At 43.5% G+C, this 20,912-nt stretch overlaps 1 protein-coding gene across 3 annotated transcripts in view; it reads right to left on the bottom strand.

Moving 5' to 3' along the window:
- Positions 1–20,912, bottom strand: part of LOC129824156 (arf-GAP with GTPase, ANK repeat and PH domain-containing protein 3-like) — a 225,527-nt gene that overhangs the window by 124,758 nt on the left and 79,857 nt on the right. Inside the window, exon 1 of one of the 3 annotated variants that reach the window (XM_055883569.1) lies at positions 6,445–10,155. The exons of 1 other annotated variant lie outside the window; for it this stretch is intronic. In XM_055883569.1, the coding sequence (XP_055739544.1) occupies positions 6,445–8,176 (1,732 nt within the window). In that variant the 5' untranslated portion in view covers positions 8,177–10,155. Of the gene's footprint in view, positions 1–6,444; positions 10,156–20,912 lie in introns of those variants that run through there. One more of the 3 variants, XM_055883568.1, reaches the window with a different exon arrangement.

Here is a 20,912-nt window from a genome sequence, read left to right as displayed (position 1 = left end):
ACTGACTATCCATGATAAAAGCAAGTATAGTTTTAGCCATGTTTTGAGGCTATATAGTGTTTGTTTACATTTACCATGTTTACAAACATTGGAGTAAGTTTATATTTTGTTTTACATATATTTTAATATTTTATACAAGTTTATATTTTGGGTTCTGATGGGGTACAACAGTGGAACTATGCTCCTGAGCCATTTCTAAGTTCTATTCTTCAGGAATCAATGGGAACATATCATTCATTTATAAGTGCAAAAAATGGATGTAGCAACTTCAGATTGGCCCTTTAAACACCCCTAACACATCATTTGGGAGTGGCCTCTCAGACTCCAGCATGTCAATGGGTTTTGATAACTTGATTCTGAGAAGCTATTTCCCCTGAGAGGTGAGTAGCAGCAGCATAGTTTGAGTCTCAAGCAGTCCTGGGGAGCAGAAAAATGTAGCTGGGGATCTGTGTGGCAGCAGACGCTCAAATAAGGAGTCATATTCAAGTATTAACAGAACCTCCATATCCCTCCCCCACTCCTCTCCCAGCAGGTGGGTTTGCATTATCACACTGTCAGGGCTGTTTTGCTTGGGAGTGACACATTCTGTTTGTCATAATGGTAAACCTAATCAGTAGTGAGGAGCATAGCTCAAAGGTCTGCTGGGGGAATTAAACAAATCAGATACATCTTTCACACAACTCTGACAGAGAGTTTTCAGAGGCCAGATTCAAACTCAAGAATAGTATAAAGACAACATTTAGGGAAACAGAAATGCTTTTGGCCATCATTCACAATGGCTGAACATTTTGTATGAACAGAGACATCACTCCAGATTTAAGTTGACATTTTTCGTATTTGCAGGTCCCCAGGACATCAGGAAACACACCTAAAACCGTCCACAATGAGTGCCCAGAGTTGGGATTGAACCAATGATACAGTGCATTCGGAAAGTATTCAGACACCTTGACTTTTTCCCCAAAAAATTACGTTACAGCCTTATTCTAAAATGGATTAAATAATTTTCTTCCCTCATCAATCTACAAACAATACCCCATAATGACGAAGCAAAAACATTTTTTTTGACTTTTTTGCACATTTATAAAACATATAAAACAGATGTATTTAGGTACATAAGTATTCAGACCCTTTGCTATGAGACTCAAAATTGAGCTCAGGTGCATCCTGATTCCATTGATCATCCTTGAGATGTTTCTACAACTTGATTTGTGTCCACCTGTGGTAAATTCAATTGATTGGACATGATTTGGAAAGGCACACACCTGTCTATATAAGGTCACAGTTGACAGAGCATGTCAGAGCAAAAACCATGCCATGAGGTCGAAGAAATTGTCCATTGAGCGCCGAGACAGGATTGAGTTGAGGCACAGATCTGGGGAAGGGCACCAAAAAAGTTCTGCAGCATTGAAGGTCACCAAGAACACACTGGCCTCCATCAAAAGATGAACGGAGCAAAGTACTGAGAGATCCTTGATGAAAACCTGCTCCAGAGTGCTCAGGACCTCAGATGGGCAAAGGTTCACCTTCCAACAGGACAACGACCCTAAGCACACAGCCTAGAAAACGCAGGAGTGGCTTCAGGATAAGTCTCTTAATGTCCTTGAGTGGCCAAGCCAGAGTCCGGACTTGAACTTGATCGAACATCTCTGGAGTGACCTAAAAATAGCTGTGCAGCGACGCCCCCCATCTAACCTGATGGAGCTTGAGAGGATCTGCAGAGAAGAACGGGAGAAACTCCCCAAATACAGGTGTGCTAAGCTTGTAGTGTCAAACCCAAGAAGACTCAAGGCTGTAATCACTGCCAAAGGTGCTTCAACAAAGTACTGAGTAAAGGGTCTGAATACTTATGTAAATGTGATGTTTTTTTTGTTTTTTTATACATTTGCAAAATGTCTAAAAACCTGTATTTGCTTTGACCTTATGGGGTATTGTGAGTGAATCGATGAGGGGAAAAAAACATTGAATCCATTTTAGAATAAGGCTGTAACAAAAATGTGGAAAAAGTCAAAGGGTCTGAATACTTTCCGAATGCACTGTACAAGTAAACCCTGGATTTCTGTTGCTATGTATTGGCCAGTGAGAGGCTTTGAAGCCACCGGTCGGCCATATTAGCATACCCCAGAAGGAGCAGTCTTCCATAGATATTAATGGGATTCTACAATATTTCAAATAAATGTTTCACGGACCAAATTACATTTATACTGATCAAAAATATAAATGCAACATGCAACAATTTCAAAGATTTTACTGAGTTACAGTTCATATATAAGGTAATCAGTCAATTGAAAAAAATGTGTTATGCCCTAATCTATGGATTTCACATGACTGGGCAGGGGTGCAGCCCATGGGTGGGAGCCAGGCCCATCCAATTAGAATGTGTTTTTTCCCACAAAAGGGCTTCATTACAAACAAAATACCCCTCAGCAGCCCCCCAACCCCCTCAGACGATCCCACAGGTGAAGAACCCGTATGTGGAGGTCCTAGGCTGGAGTGGTTATACGTGGTCTGCGGTTGTAAGGCAAGTTGGGTGTACTGCCAAATTCTCTAAAACAACGTTGGAGGCGGCTTATGGTAGAGCAATTAACATTAAATTCTCTGGCAACAGCTTTGGTGGACATTCCTAAAGTCAGCATGCCAATTGCAGGCTCCCTCAACTTGCTACGTCTGTGGCATTGTGTTGTGTGACAAAACTGCTGATTTTAAAGTGGCCTTCTATTGTCCCCAGCACAAGGTGCACCTGCGTAATGATCATGCTGTTTAATCAGCTTCTTGATATGCCACACCTGCCAGGTGGATGGATTATCTTGGCAAAGGAGAAAGGGTCACTAACAGGCATGTAAACAAATTTGTGCACCACATGAGAGAAATAAGCTTTTTGTACACAAAGAACATTTGAGATTTTTTATTTCAGCTCATGAATCATGGGACCAACACTTTACATATTTTTGTTCAGTGTATTTACGTATTTTTTTTTATATCGTGTGAACAGTCACATTAGAACTTTCAAAAAATTATACTTTAAGGAAAATGTTTTCATATATTTTTACGTTAACTCACATAATATAATTTAAAGTATGCATTAAGGTGTCTGTAATAGAACAAATATAGCAAAAACAAATCTGGACATTAAAAAAAATGCATTTTTGCTTCCAAAATAGTTTTTACAAAGGTGGGGGAGTGCCAAGATGGAGGTGCTGTAGCTTCAAAACAGCGCCTCCTGTCTGTGATCTAGTGTATATATGAATCATTGGATTGAACTTGCAGTATATGGAGCAGGAGCTGGCTGATTAGACCGCTGCGCCATCTGTCCACAATGAGTTAGAAAGGCCAATCTTAATTAATGGCTAAACTTAACCGTGGAGTTGTTTTTCTGTTTAAACCCTATCCCAAACCTGAAATACAAAAACTTTTCATGAATGAACTTCAGTTCGCTGTGGAATTAAAAATAATAAATGCCAGGGCATTCTTAAACGCTCCACAAACAATTTAATGGATCTCTTAAAAGAGAGCAGTCGTGAGACGAACGAATAGAGACTGCACATTGACACACAGGAGACTTTGGACAAATCTCAATGAGTCATGTCAATTCTAGGCAAGATAAATGTACCACAGTGAACATTTTGCCAGCCTGACTAGACCTACAAAACAATGACGTGTACGGCATGTCAGATTGAGAAACAGCTAAACTTTTCTCTAGTCTCAGGGCAGCCTAGTCTAACGCACATCGTGTGTTTGATGGAGCAGGCCTGGGTTCAAGTACTATTTGAAATCTTCCAAATACGTTAAGCATTTGTTTGAGTGTCAGGTAGGCGGGGTTCACACTTTTTTTTTAGATCATTCCATTGGTTCAATTGCTGCAGGCAAATCCTATTTGAACCCAGGTCTAAGATGGAGTGCAGTGTTGACTGACTCCACCTCGGGAAAGAGCCATTATCTGACCAAATAGTCAGATAGTTGTCCCTTCCACGGGCCTGACAGGAATGGCTTTGTTCACCCACCGGTGTGGGGTGAGGGTGGGAGTGAGGAGGTGAGTGGGGACAGGGGCCTCAACACCTCAGCCGTGGTGTCATCAATAGCCAGAGAAATGATATTGTAATGCCGACTAATGTGACTATTGTGTGTGTGTGTGTGTGTGTGTGTGTGTTAACTAAGGGCTGGAGTTCAGAGCTCTTAGGATACATTTTGCAGCCATGCAGGTAGGGTTGTCAAACACTTAGGCAGGTAGAGACAGGCAGTTAGGCCCGCCCTTGGCATTGAACACCTAGCTTGTAGTCAGTGTGATCGACACACCTACATTCCTACTGCCTGACCGACTGCCTTCTCCAAGTTCGACTACACTACATAGACAGTCACAGATATCACTAAATGTGCACTTAACACTACTACAAAGACTTTGGTGACCTTGGTAAAACAATCGTACAGGGAAAACAAAGAAAATTGCAAATCATGACATCTACCTGTGCACCCTTATTAAGAGCCAAGGATCAGACGGGAACAAACCTTTGCTAAAGCTTATCAATCCAAAGTACTTGTAACGTTTTCAGGCTTGATAAGTGTTTTTTTCACAGAGAATAAACTAAGACATGCTTCCCTAAAAGTCTCTGTTTTCAATCTGAACTTCACTAAATTTGAATAAACCTTTCAAACCTTCATCTTTCATTCTTCTCTTGTAGATTACAGAGGTCTGAGTGGTGGATTTTGCTTAATTATGTAAATATGATGTAACACTAGAACGTGTGTTGTGTCATGCGATGCATTTGGAGCAAACCTGTCAGATACAGGTTTTCAAGTTCAACATTGTGCAACGTGTCATAAAATGCCTTTATGAAAAGAGCAATGCTTAATTCAGATTTTAACTAAACTGCAAGGGATATACAGCAAACATAAGTATTTTCAACACATGGACAAATCGCTATAGCTCATTGTTGCGTTTCTCATTCAACTTCGATGAGTAACTTCTCAAATGCACACTGGATCCCACACTGTCAACGCTAAAAGAGCAGCACTAGGAGACTGAAAAGACTTGGCATGGGTCCCCAGATCCTCAAAATGTTATACAGCTGCACCATCGAGAGCATTTTGACCGGTTGCATCACCGCTTGGTATGGCAACTGCTCGGCATCTGACCGTAAGACGCTACAGAAGGTTGTGCGTACAGCCCAGTACATCACTGGGGCCAAGCTTCCTGACATCCAGGACCTATATACCAGGCGGTGTCAGAGGAAAGCCCCAAAAATTGTCAAAGACTCCAGTCACCCAAGTCATAGACTGTAATCTCTCCTGCCGCAAGGCAAGCGGTACCGGAGCGCCAAGTCTAGGTCCAAAAGGCTCCTTAACAGCTTCTACCCCCAAGCCATAAGACTCTGAGCAATTCATCAAATGGCCACCCGGACTATTATATCGACTATTTACACAGCTACTACTCGCTGTTTACTATCTATGCATAGTCACTTCACAAATTACCTCGACTAACCTGTACCCACGCACATCGACTCAGTACCGGTACCCCCTGTATATAGCCTCATTATTGTTATGTAATTTTCTTGTGTTACTTTTAGATTTTATTACATTTCTTTACTTTAGTTTATTTAGAAAATATTTTCTTAACTCTATTTCTTGAACTGCATTGGTTAAGGCTTGTAAGTAAGCATTTCACGGTAAGGTCTACACCTGTTGTATTCGGCGCATGTGACAAATAAAACTTGATTTGATTTGGGCTAGCTAAAGACAGTGCTTAAGATGTCGCTCTCTCAGTTCCCCATCATTACAGTGTGTAAGCCCTCCTAATTTAGCCCTGGTTGGCTGCCAAAAGCATCTCAATGGCACGTCACCACCGTTGACCATTTTAATGCCTCCTGCTTTTAGCTGTGTCCCTACGAGGCCAGCGGCATTATTTAGGGCATGCATTACCAACCACACTGGCTCGGTCTCTGCGAAACAGAGATTCTGGAGCAGACTGTATAGTACTGTACCAACCACCCATACTGTTACTAATCAAACAGCTAATGTTAACTTAAAGCATCATAAATGGACAAGGCAAACTCATATGAGAGAACAGGCAAGACCCTCATCTCTCGGTAGAAGTAATCCAAATTACATGCATACACTCTGTGATGCAAAAAGTTTTCAGTGATTACAAGCCGAATAAGAACACAACTGCATTTGAAACGGAATGCATTGAGGGAAAAGTAAATTAACAAAACACAAAAGGTAAAAGAGGAATGGTTTCTAACCTCTGGGGCCCGAAGCCTTGAAATGCCACTTCAACCTAAACCTTCCCTTCCATGTGTTTTCAATTTGCCCTTTTTCCTAAGAGCAGCATACCCCTGTTCTTGTTGAACTATAAAAAGGGAACTTTTTCACAGAGTGGTTGAGGGGGGGCTGTACAGAACTCGGGGCAATAAGTGCTGGGGAATATGTTCATCAATCTTACAGGAATCTTACCTTGACCTTTGCTGCAGTCGACGCCTGCCAGAGTCTCTATGGAAACTAACTGAGGCTTTTTATTCCCAGCCAGGGGATATTTGCCAGTCTGAGTCTCTTTGCTCGGGGGTTGGGGCTGGAGTTTACATTTACCGTTGGGCGGTTGTTGCTGCTCCTTCCTCCTAAAGCGGCTGGCTATGAGCTGCCACACGCTGGGCTCCTCATGGGCTGGTTTAGTGGAGGAGGACAGTCTGGCTGGGTAGAAGGGCACCTCCATCACCTTGACCTTGCCCTGGCTGTGGTACTGAATGTTCTGCATCCCTCCATCATTGTCCCTCTCGTAAGGGGGTGGTAGGGACCTCCCGGTGAGGTAGGAGAAGGGCCGCGAGGGGAGAGATGTCTCATGCCCGATACTTTTAGTGCGTGAGCGTTCCTCTGCTGTCACTTCGGATATTTCCACTCTCCCCCGCGGCCGGTTCCTCCTGATCCGCAAACTGAGACTCCTGCGTAGGGAGCTCAGGGTCTTCTTGGGGACATCCAGCTTGCTGGGGGGCTTGGAACCTGGGGATCGGGCTCCCTCCTTATCCTTCTCCTTGTCCTGGGCTGGTCGGCCAAAGAGCCTCCAGCGACCGAACAGACCTCCCCCCTGGCTTCCCCTATGGCTATCCAGCTCGTCCTGAGACCCAGAGGCCTTCTTCCTCAGCTCCAACATTGTCATACTGACTGGTCTCTGTTTCCAGGTCTGCTGCCGGACCCTGGGGACCACCTTCTCCTCAGCCACTGTCCGCTGAGGAAGCACCCCCGGCTTGAGGCCGTCCACCGCCCGCAGCTCTGCCCTCCTGGTCCAGCACTGCTGGGGGGGACCGTCCAGAAATCCTGTAGCCACCCTTCTGGAGCTCTGCTCGGAGTGGGACCTGTGGGACCCAAGCTGCAACAGGGCAGTTTTGAGGTTGGGGCCTCCCAGCATGCACACACTCCTGGGCCTCCTGGGTTTGTCTGTTCTGTCCTGGTCACTTAGCGAGCCTTGTTGCTGCCAGGCTGGGGCTCCATACATGCTCACCACTCTCCTGCTGTCTGGCGCAGCACTGTCCTGGGATGGCTTCCTGCGGAGCACAGCCAGGGGTAGACGGCCACCACCAGCCAGAACACCACCATTATGCCCAGGGAGAGACCCTTCGTACTGGGGAGAAATGTCCTGCCCCTGGGTCTCTACCTGGGTCTTCTGTTGCTCTGGAGCTGCTGTGGCTGTATCTACCTCTACTCCTACCGCTGTAGTCTCCCAGTCTGACTGAGGAGGTTGGGCTGCTGCTGAGTTATTGTAGGGCTGTTGCAGTTGGAGAAACCGGTCCGTTGTCAGTTCTCCCCCGTCCTCCTTCTCTACCTCCTCCTCCTCCTCCTCCTGCACTGCATCCTCCCTCCTCCTCTCCACTCTGCTTATGTGGCTCAGGGAGGGCCACCTGCCAAGATCCTGCCGTGTCCTGCCCAGGCTGAAGCGTCCCTCCTCCCCCTGCAGCGCCTGCTGTCGTGCCCCAGTGCTCCCGGCTGCAGGATGACTTTGCTCCAGTGCGGCATATCGGGCGGCCTGGCCCGCCACCGACCTCGAACCCACCTCCTCACGGCCCAGAGTTCCATTCAGGATGACAGAAATGTGGTCCACCGTGGTCTTACCTCCTCCTGACTGGTGGGCTGTTACAGCTTTACTTGTGGCCCCGGGGATAGTCCGCTCCGTTGCCTGACTGCTCAGTAGTAGCATGGCACGGCCCTGCACTCCCTCACACACACAGGCATGCACAATCTAGCCCGATTGAAACACACACGCATGTGCACACACACTCACACTTCTCTCCACAGTGTGGCGGTGTTTACGGTTGCTCTCCGAGTCCCTCACTTCCAGGCTGCATTCCTACCCCAGCCATAATCCTTAACCTTTGACATGAAGAAAAAAAATAATAAGTCAAACAAGCCTGAGCAAAGCTTCTGTGCCACCTGCATAACCCTAGAGACTTATACTCAGCATTCAACAGCAGCACTGCAACAGGCTGCAGGACGGTGGGTCGCTGGCTGCACTCTCTCCTCATTTCTACTTTGTTCTACTTCTACCTGTCCGCCGTGAGGGTGAGCAGCAGCTAAAACAACCGTTCCAGTGTTTGCTTTGGAACAACCAAATGCATGTTGGTCATACATGCGAGGCCTTGAGCAAAATTTGAAAAACTGAGACATCCTCTCCTTCTTGGCGAGTTGTGAGTTATGAGCATTCCTTTTTCTGCCGACCGGTGCAGACAAAACTGTTCATCTCTGAGCCCTTGCCTGCCGTACATAGCTTGAGGCAGTATGTCTGTTTGAACTTTCCAGCAGCCTCCCTACCCCTCGGGACAGTTGGAAAACAAGGACCAGATCCAAACGGGGTTGTCGCTCGGCATTAAAGCACACTAACTCCCTGAGCAGAGTTTCCTTCGGGATCTCTAGAGGCATTTCAGCCCCCACAGAGTAAAATGGACGACGGTGAACAGTAAGAATAGGATCCAGGGAAGAGGGAGCTGAGCATCCACTGCTGCTGCTGCAGTCAACAAAGGCAGGATCCCCAAAACAAACTGCTATGAAAGAGAACTGTGTGTCTCCAGGGCCTCACTCGGCCTCCTTTCCTCTCAGTCTTTCCCTCTCTGCCTCTCTCTACCTTCCCCCATCTCCCTTTTGCTCTCTCTCTCTCTCCCAGTCTCCCTTTCCATCTAGTTATCTACAACCAAACAAACGGGGAGAGGGGACACAAAAAAGGCAGAGATTTTCCCATGGCTCACAAGAGAAGGAGAAACAGGGAGTGGAAGTACCAGTGCATTCCTGGCACACAACTTCCAAATAGCCAGGTTTTAGACGCTACTTAAAGCACTGCTAATCCTAGGGTCTGCCAAAGGCAGACCACATGGGTTGCACACAGTTGGGTCGGATAGCTTTAAAGGGCAAGATTGGGAGAAAAAATTCTGTAGCTCTCACTGTAAAAAAAAGAAACTAGGAAAGCTCAAGGCAGAGTAGCCTAATTGTGTGAAAGTAAGATTAATCGCAGTCACCTAACCTAACAGCACTAAACGTAGATACATTTTATGGCAGGTGGCATTTTATTTTTACAGTTTTGTTAATTACTGAAAGACTTTGTTTTCATACAAAAGTCATCATTAACTAACTAATAATAATCACAAATCTGGTTTTGGGGCCATCTCTGACAAAGTAAATTAACCCTTTGAGAGGAACAATTAATATCTCATAAGTCATTGTTAGGAACAGATTGGTTGCAATAAACTTGTTATTTTAATGTCATTTCACTGATTAATTTGCCATATTGCAGCTCCACATTCTGCTTTGGCAGAGCTTTGGTGTTCAATTAGGCTTGGTCAATCAAACGGGAACCAGTCAATAATGGCACAGCACAAATTCAATACTCTTATCTACATGGGACACTGAGGCAATTGATGGTGCAGTCAAAAGCAGTGCACTATGTGGTTACAGAGAGAAACATACTGTTGAGGGCCACTAGAAAATAGCCTCACTTTAGATGAAGGCCCTCCTTATAAGTAGGCTATAACTGCAAAATAAGGTACCTGATTTTAGAACACACCTTGAACCATCGTCTAGTACAGTTTAAAATCCATACATGGCACCAAAAAAACTCTTTAGTTGCTTTTATACCTTTGTAGTTAAATTGCAATTATACTGGTAACAACATTATATGAACATGTTGTTACAATTACTATAGTAATTAGTCATCAGAGCACATGTAGAGAACCAGGGTTGTATGAGGCCATGATTCCGACAGGACATCTGTACAGATTATGTCTGACTGACTGACTGATGCAAAACAGCACCCAGACATCATGTGTCAACTGAGTCATACAAAGGAAAACAACTGTTCTCTATGCAGAAAAACACGAGGCCCTTGAAAGATTCAGACACGTTTTCAATCGGTTGCACTACTCTGTTCAAAATAGTAATAGCCTAATTTTCCAAAAGGTGACTTTATACCTAACATGAAAACTATATTTCTCCATCTAGGTGTTAGCAAGTGTCGTTTTTGCATAACATGAGTAGATACTGAGTATGAGAATGAGTGTGGTAGAAGTGGTGGATGTTCTCACACTCCTACAGTACAATGGTCACTGTCATCGTCTAGTACAGTTTATTGTTATGTGGTGAAGGCCCCCTTCAAGACCCCTTCAAGACCTCCCAAGCATATTTCCAGGAAGTCTGGGTTGTGGATACTGTCTTTCAGACAGGTTTCTCAAATACGAAACAAGTCAAAGTTTTCTGATTTGGCAAAAAAATCCTCACAAAAGCACAAGGTAAATGTTTAAAAAATGGTCAAACAAATTTTATGAAAACACTGCTCAAATAATAGCTAGCAAATAGATTCATACTCCAGATAAGAACTGCTTTGAGAGCTTGCTGCTTCAACTCAGCTGTTAGTCATAACGATCTGCTAACCTGCTGCTGCGCAGTGTTTAGTGTACAGGTTTCTGTTACCTGTGTCCAGGTAGGCAGGGTTGGAAATAACCTGAGTCTCATTAGCCAGTAGACAGTCCTCTTCACTCCAGTGGATGTGGTGGTGCCTGTTCCGTCTGCGGCCCCCAAAACACAGCATCATTGTCCCAGACTTTCAAGGGGCACAACTTAACTTACTTGTCTTATTCCTTCAGCTCCAAGTGGAGCAAAGGGCCCACAAGCCACAACCTAGCCATACAAATTCTCCTTCCAACCCTCACGCTTCAAAATGACTGACAACCCAGCTCATATTTTCCATCATCATCTTATTTCTTTTTCCTATTTTCTTTAATATTCTCTCTTTCCTCTCAGGTTTGTATTTCAACTTCCACTGGAGACAAACTCTGGATCAAAAGATAGTAATTGCCCTGGTCCTGTGTATGATGTAGTCGCAGGAGACTTCGTGGCAGACAGCTCTGAAGTGTTGTGGCTGTGCTGAGTTGTATCCTAACACACTGACCTGGTCAGGAAGACAACAACCATGCGTCAGGTGATGGAACTCGGATCCGTTTCCTCCTCCTGGTAATCCGCTGAGCTGAGGAGGAGGAGGGGTCTATTGGGCCTATACCTAAAACAACACTCTGATTGGATTATTAGGCTAATCCTTTGCCCCATGGCCAGAATGGACATCCACTAATAAGCTCTGGTCAGCCATAGGATCTCTCAATCTTCATCCATACCCTCATGGCTGTGGTAACAGAGGAAAAGCTGGGTTGTGTGTTTCTCTCTACTCTCTGTCGCTTTGTAGACAGAGTGCTGCTACACACATCCTGTAGCCCCAGTCCTGTAACTCTTGACTGACTGACCATGTCTGGCGGTTTTCAATGAGAGTGTGTGGTTGTGTGTGTGTGTGTGTCTAATGTCTGTGTTCTCATTTGTTCTAGTCACTAACCACGTTTCCATCCAACCATTTCACGTGGATGAATGACCTGACGCATGAAAAAAAAGTAATGACCGGGCTGATGGAAACATGAAATGCCGGTACAATTTTAATAAACGGCAACAAAAAATTTGTTCGACATGGTGGGATATATTTTTGTGTAGGTAAAATTAATTATGCAGGAAACGTGGGTGGAAGCACCTTTATGTGCAAATATTGATATAATAACCATCATATCGAAGTAAACTTGGAGTCAAACAATGACACGTGTGGTCCTCCCACTACCACACGGGAAAGCATGCAGTTTATTAAGCTACAGACTAAATACATGATGAACTTCACAGGGTGGTGAATCTGCAAGGCGACGAGCTTGATGCTCCTTTCCAATAAATATCGAAGGTCTTTAATCTGGTGACATGATGATCGATGCTTGGCTGCCGCTTGACAAATACTAATTACATCACTGTTCTCCATAATAATCTGAAAATGTAGGTAGCCTACCTGCACTGTGTCTGAGAACTGTTGGTTAAAGCGCTAAGGCCAGAGTGGGCACATTTGCTATATATAACCCAACATTTTTTTGTGATAAAACTATCGTTAGAGTTGAAAATGTGATGGAAATCCATTTAACTTGTATTTTTCTTTCGGTACATGGGAATTTAGTGGCAGAAGTTATTTTTATGTGCACTACATCATCACGCACAGACTTTTATCCATAAAAAGTCTGTTTGATGGAAACACATCTCTGGTGGAAAATGTACATATTGTTTTATGCAGATTTTTGAATTTCGGCATGAAAATCTATTGTAAATTGGATGGAAACTTAGCTATTATGATGTCGTCTACAGTGTATAATAGCACAGACTGTCAAACATTTGCCTGCCGACAGAACTAAACACCTCTAAACAGACTGTTGGCAGTCAATCTCGGTGTTCACGCAGCAAAGACCATGAAGTCGTCAGCCACTCAGCCTTGTTAAAATATTCCAAACCAGAAGGTGGCAGTAGCGTAGTTTGGCAAAGCATGTCCGTGTGTGTTGCTTTATGGTCTAGTCAATGTTATCTAGCTAACTGCACGAATGTTGCTATTTCTGTAGAAAAGTAGAGGTGTGCCAAGTAGTCAGACAAAACGAGTATCGTAACGGATATGATTATGATCGTATTTTTTACAATTAACCGTGATCGAAAAAAACATGATTTTCAGATGCCAGCACGCATCTTTCTCATGTTAGCCAGTCAAGAGAGGTGCTGCGTGGTCTAAATAACTCAACTGGCTAGTTTTCCTGTCTGTAAAGAGAAGGGTGGGCTGTACGTGGCGCAGTGGCACAGCGGTCAGTGTTAGAGGCATCACTACAGACACAATGGTTCAAATCCAGGCTGTATCACAACCAGACGTGATTGGGAGTCCCATAGGGCGGCACACAATTGGCCCAGTGTCGTCCGGGTTTGGCTGGTTGTAAAAGAATAAAAATTTGTTCTTAAAGTGGTCCTATGGACAGATACTCAAATCTTCGCTGTGGAGGTTGCAGTTCCTTCATGGTTATATTTGGTCTCTTTGTTGCCTCTCTGATTAATGCCCTCCTTGCCTGGTCCGTGAGTTGGCAGGTTTGTTGTGGTGCCATATTCTTTCCCTTTTTTAAATAATGGATTTAAATGGTGATTTGTGGGATGTTCAAAGTTTCAGAATTTTTTATATAACCAAACCCTGATCTGTACTTCTCCACAACTTTGTCCGTGACCTGTTTGGAGAGCTCCTTGGTCTTCGTGGTGCAGGCAAACATGTATGCATAACAAATGGAGGAAGTTTGGAACCACCAATTCTCTTCCTAGAGCTGGCCACACGGCCAAACTGAGCAATCGGGAGAGAAGAGCCTTGGTCAGGGAGGTGACCAAGAACCCGATGGTCACTCTGACAGAGCTCCAGAGTTCCTCTGTGGAGATGGGAGAATCTTCCAGAAGGACAACCATCTCTGCAGCACTCCACCAATCAGGCCTTTATGGTAGAGTGGCCAGACGGAAGCCACTCCTCAGTTAAAGGCAAATGACAGCCTCCACCTTAAGGACTCTAAGACCATGACAAACAAGATTCTCTGGTCTGATGAAACCAAGATTGAACTCTTTGGCCTGAGTGCCAAGCGTCATGTCTGGAGGAAACCTGGCACTACCCCTACGGTGAAGCATGGTGGTGGCAGCATCATGCTGTGGGGATGTTTTTCAGTGGCAGGGACTGGGAGACTAGTCAGGATCGAGGGAAATATGAACAGAGCAAAGTACAGAGAGATCTTTGATGAAAACCTGCTCCAGAGCACTCAGAACTTCAGACTGGGCGATTGGTTCACCTTCCAACAGGACAACAACCCTAAGCACACAGCCAAGACAAGGCAGGAGTGGCTTCGGGACAAGTCTCTGAATGTCCTTGAGTGGCCCAGCCAGAGCCCGGACTTGATCCCGATCGAACATCTCTGGAGAGACCTGAAAATAGGTGTGCAGCGACGCTCCCCATCCAACCTGACAGAGCTTCAAAGGATCTGCAGAGAAGAATGGTAGACACTCCCCACGTACAGGTGTGCCAAGCTTGTAGCATCATACCCAAAAAGACTCGAGGCTGTAATCGCTGCCAAAGGTGCTCCAACAAAGCACTGAGTAAAGGTTCTGAATACTTTTTTTAAAGGTGATATTTCAGTTTTTTTTCTTCTTCTAAAAACCTGTTTTGGCTTTGTCATTATGGGGTATTGTGTGTAGATTGATGTGGGGGAAAAAACAAATTAATCCAGTTTAGAATAAGGCTGTAACGTAACAAAATGTTTTAAAAAAGTAAAGGGGTCTGAATACACTGTATATACCTGCCCTTTTAAAGACCAAACAAGCTGCAGATTAGTTCATGTCTGACCTGTGTCTGTTTGTCCTCAACTTGCAGCAGGCTGACAAGTTTGCTATCAGTCCGAATGCACATCTGCATTTCATATTTTTTCCCTACCCTCACCCCACTTGATATAATGTACATTGATAGCTTGATAGCAAACATCCTTGCCATTTGATTTATCATAATTGCAGGCTAACAGGAGGCGTCAGCAGTCTGAATGATCAGACCAAAACAGAGAAGTGAAGGTGAACGGGTGAAATTACACTTAACTTAAATATAAACGCAACATGAGCTGAAATAAAATATTCCAGAAATGTTCCACCAGAAATGTGTTTACATCCCTGCTAGGGAGCATTTCTCCATTGCCAAGATAATCCATCCACCTGACAAGTGTGACATATCAAGAAGCTGATTAAACAGCATGATCATTACACAGATGCACCTTGTGCTGGGAACAATAGAAGGCCACTCTAAAGTGTGTAGTTTTGTCACACAACACAATGCCACACGTTTTGAGGGAGAGTGCAATTGGCATGCTGACTGCAGGAATGTCCACCAAAACTGTTGCCAGATAATTTAATGTTAATTTCTCTACCATAAGCCGCCTCCAACGATGTTTTTGAAAATTTGGCAGTACGTCCAACTGTCCTCACAACCGCAGACCACATGTAACCACTCCAGGCCAGGACCTCTGGCATCTTCACATATGGAATTGTTGGAGACTAGCCACCCGGACAGCTGGTGAAACTGTGTGTTTGCACAACCAAAGAATTTCTGCACAAATTGTCAGAAGCCGTCTCAGGTAAGCTCATCTGTGTGCTTGTTGTCCTCACCAGTGTCTTGATCTGACTGCAGTTTGGTGTTGTAACCGACTTCACTGGGCAAATGCTCACCTTTGATGGCCACTGGCACACTGGAGAAGTGTGCTCTTCACGGATGAATCCCAGTTTCAACTGTACTGCGCTGTATGGCTTTGTGTGGGCGAGTGATTTGCTAATGTCTAGGTTGTGAACAGAGTGCCCCATGGTGACGGTGGCGTTATCGTATGGGCAGGCATAAGCTACAAACACAATTACATTTTATTAATGGCAATTTGAATGCACAGAAATACAGTGATGAGCTCCTGAGGGCCATTGACGTGCCATTCATCCGCCGCATGTTTCAGCATGATAATGCATGGCCCCCATGTCGCAAGGATCTGGACACAATTCCTGGAAGTTGAAAATGTCAAAGTTTGTCCATGGCCTGCATACTCACCAGACATTTTACCCATTGAGCATGTTTGGGATGCTCAGGATCGACGTGTACGACAGCGTGTTCCAGTTCCCGCCAATATCCAGCAACTTTGCACAGCCATTGAAGAGGAGTGGGACAACATTCCACAGGCCACAATTAACAGCCTGATCAACTCTATGCGAAGGAGATGTGTCACGCTGCTGCAAGAGGCAAATGGTGTTCACACAAAATACTGACTGGTTTTCTGATCCACGCCCCTACCTTTTTCTGAAGGTGTCTGTGACCAACAGATGCATATTTGTATTCCCAGTCATGTGAAATCCATAGATTAGGGCCTATTGAATTTATTTCAAATGACTGATTTAATTTTATGAACTGTACCTCAGTAAAATTGTTGCGTTTATATTTTTGTTCAATGTATGAAGCGAGTGGACAGAGAAATACGGCTTCACTCTATCCAATCATACCAGCAAGATCGTTTTTTTATTTAACCAGGCAAATCACTTAATCTACCGACTCAGAAACCCGGATCCGGGAGCACCCCCACCTCCCCCACCAGTAAAAAAGCTGAATAGCATAGCTAGCATAGCGTCACAATTAAATAGTAGCATCTAAATATCATTCAATCACAAGTCCAAGATACCAGATAAAAGATCCACTTCTTGTGAATCCAGCAATCATTTCTGATTTGTAAAATGTTTTACAGGGAAGACACAATATGTAAATCTATTAGCTAACCACGTTAGCAAAAAACACAATTTTTCTTTGTCCACCATTTTTTCTCACCACCAGTAGCTATCACCAATTCGGCCAAATAAAGATATTGATAGCCACTAACCAAGAAAAAACCTCATCAGATGACAGTCTGATAACATATTTATTGTATAGGATAGGTTTTGTTAGAAAAATGTGCATATTTCAGGTAGAAATCATAGTTTACAATTGCACCCACCATCACAACTCGACTAGAATAAATACAGAGAGCAACGTGTATTACCTAATTACTAATCATAAAACATTTCTTAAAAATACACAGCGTACACTAATTGAAAGACACAGATCCTGTGAATCCAGACAATATTTCAGATTTTCTAAGTGTCTTACAGCGAAAACACAATAAATCGTTATATTAGCATAGCACATGTGCAAACATTACCCCAGCATTGATTCACGGCAAAAAGAGCGATAGCATTATCACCACCAAAATGTATAAATTTTTTCACTAACCTTCTCAGAATTCTTCAGATGACACTCCTGTAACATCATATTACAACATACATATAGAGTTTGTTCGAAAATGTGCATATTTAGCCACCAAAATCGTGGTTATACAATGAGAAAAGTAGCCAAGCTGGTCAGAAAATGTCGGGCTCCATATTGGACAGTGATCTAGTCTTATACATAAATACTCATAAACTTGACTAAAAAATACAGGGTGGACAGCGATTGAAAGACAATTTAGTTCATAATGCAATCGCTGAATTACATTTTTTAAATTATCCTTACTTTTCAATACAGGTTGCGCCAAAGCGAAGCTACCCCAAAGAAAATGGCGGCATAAGCGTTTAACATTTTTCGACAGAACAACGATTTATCATCATAAATAGTTATTACTATTAGCTGAACTGCCATCAGAATCTTGGGCAATGAATCCTTTCTCCGGTCTAATCGTCTTTTGGTCGAAAGATGTCCTCTTTTCCCGTCGAAATGGCCACTAACGTTCACCATGCACTAGAAAAGTGCTCAGCTCCTCGAAGTGCGTCACACAGAAATGCCATAAAATCGCCCTAAACGGATATAAATTGCTATAAAACGGTTTAAATTAACTACCGTATGATGTTTTTAACACCTATAACGAGTAAAAACATGACCGGAGAAATATTACTGGCTAAACAACAGCTTGGAAGGAGGCAAGTCCGACGTCCATCGTGCGTCAGGCGCAGAGACGAAAAGAAATGTACTTCCGGTCATTGGTCTTTTATACAGGCCCTGATTGCGCAATCGACTCCATTCAAAGCGTCACCACTTACTGACATCTAGAGGAAGACGTAGGCAGTGTTTGTTTCCCCATAGCATTTACAGGGACATTACAACTGACCTGGAAACAGGGGCCAAGATTTCTGAAATCTCACTCCCTGTCATGAAAAGTGCTGTAGAAGGAGTTCTGTTTCACTCAGAGACATAATTCCAACGGCTATAGAAACTAGAGAGTGTTTTCTATCCAATAATAATAATAATATGCATATTGTACGAGCAAGAATTGAGTACTAGGCAGTTTAATCTGGAGACCGATTTATGCTAAGTCGAAACAGCACCCCCTATATTCGCAAGAAGTTAAGCCGTACACTCCACAGAGCTGGGCTTTATGGAAAAGAGGCCAGAAAAAAGCCATTGCTTGAAGAACAAAATAAGCAAACATGTTTGGTGTTTGCCAAAAGGCACGTGGGAGACTCCCCAAACACATGGAAAAAGGTATTATGGTCAGATTAGACAAAAGTTTTGCTTTTTTGCCATCAAGGAAAACACTGTCTGGCGCAAACCCAACACCTCTCATCACCCCGAGAACACTATCCCCACAGTGAAGCATGGTGGTGGTAGCATCATGCTGTGGGGATGTTTTTCCATCGGCAGGTACTGGGAAACTGGTCAGAATTTAAGGAATGATGGATGGTGCTAAATACAGGGAAATTCTTGAGGGAAACCTGTTGCCTGTGCTTAGCTCAATTCCATTTATTTTGTATCCTGTAAAACTCCTCAGTCCTTAACAATTACAAGCATACCCATAAAATGATGCATCCACCACTATGCTTGAAAATATGGGGAGTGGTACTCAGTAATGTGTTGGATTGTATTTGCCCCAAACACAACACTTTGTATTCAGGACAAAAAGTTAATTTGCAATTTTTTTTTGCAGTATTACTTTAGTGCCTTGTTGCAAACAGGGTGCAAGTTTTCAAATATTTTGTATTTATTTTGTGAAGGCTTCCTTTTCACTCTGTCAATTAGGTTAGTAATGTGGAGTTACTACAATGTTGATACATCCTCAGTCTTCTATCACATCCATTCAACTCTGTAACGTCTTAAAGTCACCATTAGCTTCATGGTGAAATCCCTGAGCGGTTTCCTTCCTGTCCAGCAACTGAGTTAGGACACCTGTATCTTCGTAGTGACTGGGTGCATTGATAGACCATCCAAAGCATAATTAATAACTTCACCATGCTCAAAGGGATATCCAATGTTTTTTTCTTCTTCTATCCATCTACCAATAGGTCCCCTTCTTTGCGAAGCATTGGAAAACCTTTCTGGTCTTTGTGGTTGAATCTGTGTTTGAAATGCACTGCTCGACAGAGGGACCTGTATGTGTGGATAGATGAGGTAGTCTTTCAAAAATCATGTTAAATACTAATATTGCACACATTATGTGACTTGTCAAACACATTTTTACTCCTAAACTTATTCAGGCTTTCCATAACAAAGGCGTTGAATTCTTATTGACTGAAGACGTTTTCATCAGCGGGGACTGGGAAACTTGTCAGAATTGAAGGAATGATGGATGGCGCAAAATATAGGGAAATTCTTGAGGGAAACCGGTTTCAGTCGTCCAGAGATTTGAGACTGGGACTGAGGTTCACCTTCCAGCAGGACAATGACCCTAAGCATACTGCTAAAGCAACACTTGAGTGGTTTAAGGGTACACATTAAATGTTTTGGAATGGCCTAGTCAAAGCACAGAACTCAATCAAATTGAAAATCTGTGGTATGACTTAAAGATTGCTGTATACCAGTGGAACCCAGCCAACTTGAAGGAACTGGAGAAGTTATGCCATGAAGAATGGGCAAAAATCCCAGCGGTTAGATGTGCCAAGCTTATAGAGACATACCCCAAGAGACTTGAAGCTGTAATTGTGGCAAAAGGTGGCTTGACTTTGGGGGGGGGGGGGTGAATAGTTACGCAAGCTCAAGTTCAGTTTGTGCTATTTCTTGTTTGTTTCACAATAAATAATATTTTGCATCTTCAAAGTGCTAGACATGTTGTGTAAATCAAATGATACAAACCCCCCTAAAATATACATTTTAATTCCAGGTTGTAAGGCAATAAAATTGAAAAAATGCCAAGGGGGTGAATACTTTCGCAAGCCACTGTATATTGTTTAAGTGTCATCATTACCAACAGCAATGCTTTTGTCAGTATTAGAAGTGGTGGTGGGAGAGGGAATGAGAAAACTCTAGAAAGTGTCGTCTTACTTCAGAAGTAATGCAAATAAGTAATAAAGTCCAAAAAAAATCAAGACATGCATCATCATGCACAGCATCTCATTTTGTTCTTAATAACTATGTTAGGCCTAGGGAATGAATGTTTAGACAGCCAAATGAATTTCAATTACCAATGAAATAGAAGTAAAAGACAGTATTGGTCTGGCAAACTAACTCCCTAAAAAGAAATGTATATTTACAGTCTGCAAACTGTACCTCCAATTAAATTATGGAATCTGTCAGAAATAAATATCCCTCTCTGAAAGAAGACAGTTTTCACTTTGAACCAACTTGAGGGCTTTGGGCTATCTTCAGGGAAATAGCATCTCCTGCATTTAATTCAGCACAGGTCTAATTAAATAGTTATATAAAATCTAATTATGGCCCTCTCGCTCTCTCTCTCTCTCTCTACTATGTACTGCTCCTGCCTGGCATTTCACATCTCACCACCAGAGGGCAGTCACATCCCTCTGACTACTGTTGGATCCAGTCTTCTTCTAGGGCAACTGCTGCTTGAGACACTGTTCAAAGGCTTCTGTTCTGTTACATAAGCCCACCCTTTAACAGTCTAGGTAGCTCTGCTCTGCCGAGGATGAGAATCTAGAGCATGCAGCCAGTTTGCACTGAGTTGAGAGTCATGACGACAATAGGAGAGAAGCCAGAGGGTGAGCAGGTAGTGAGGTGATTTTACAGTGCCTTCAGAAAGTTTTCATACCCCTTGACTTATTCC

Source organism: Salvelinus fontinalis, chromosome 26, assembly GCF_029448725.1.
Source record: "Salvelinus fontinalis isolate EN_2023a chromosome 26, ASM2944872v1, whole genome shotgun sequence".
NCBI lineage: Eukaryota > Metazoa > Chordata > Actinopteri > Salmoniformes > Salmonidae > Salvelinus > Salvelinus fontinalis.
Note: the sequence above shows the minus strand (reverse complement) of the source record. Positions and strands in the feature narration are given on the sequence as shown.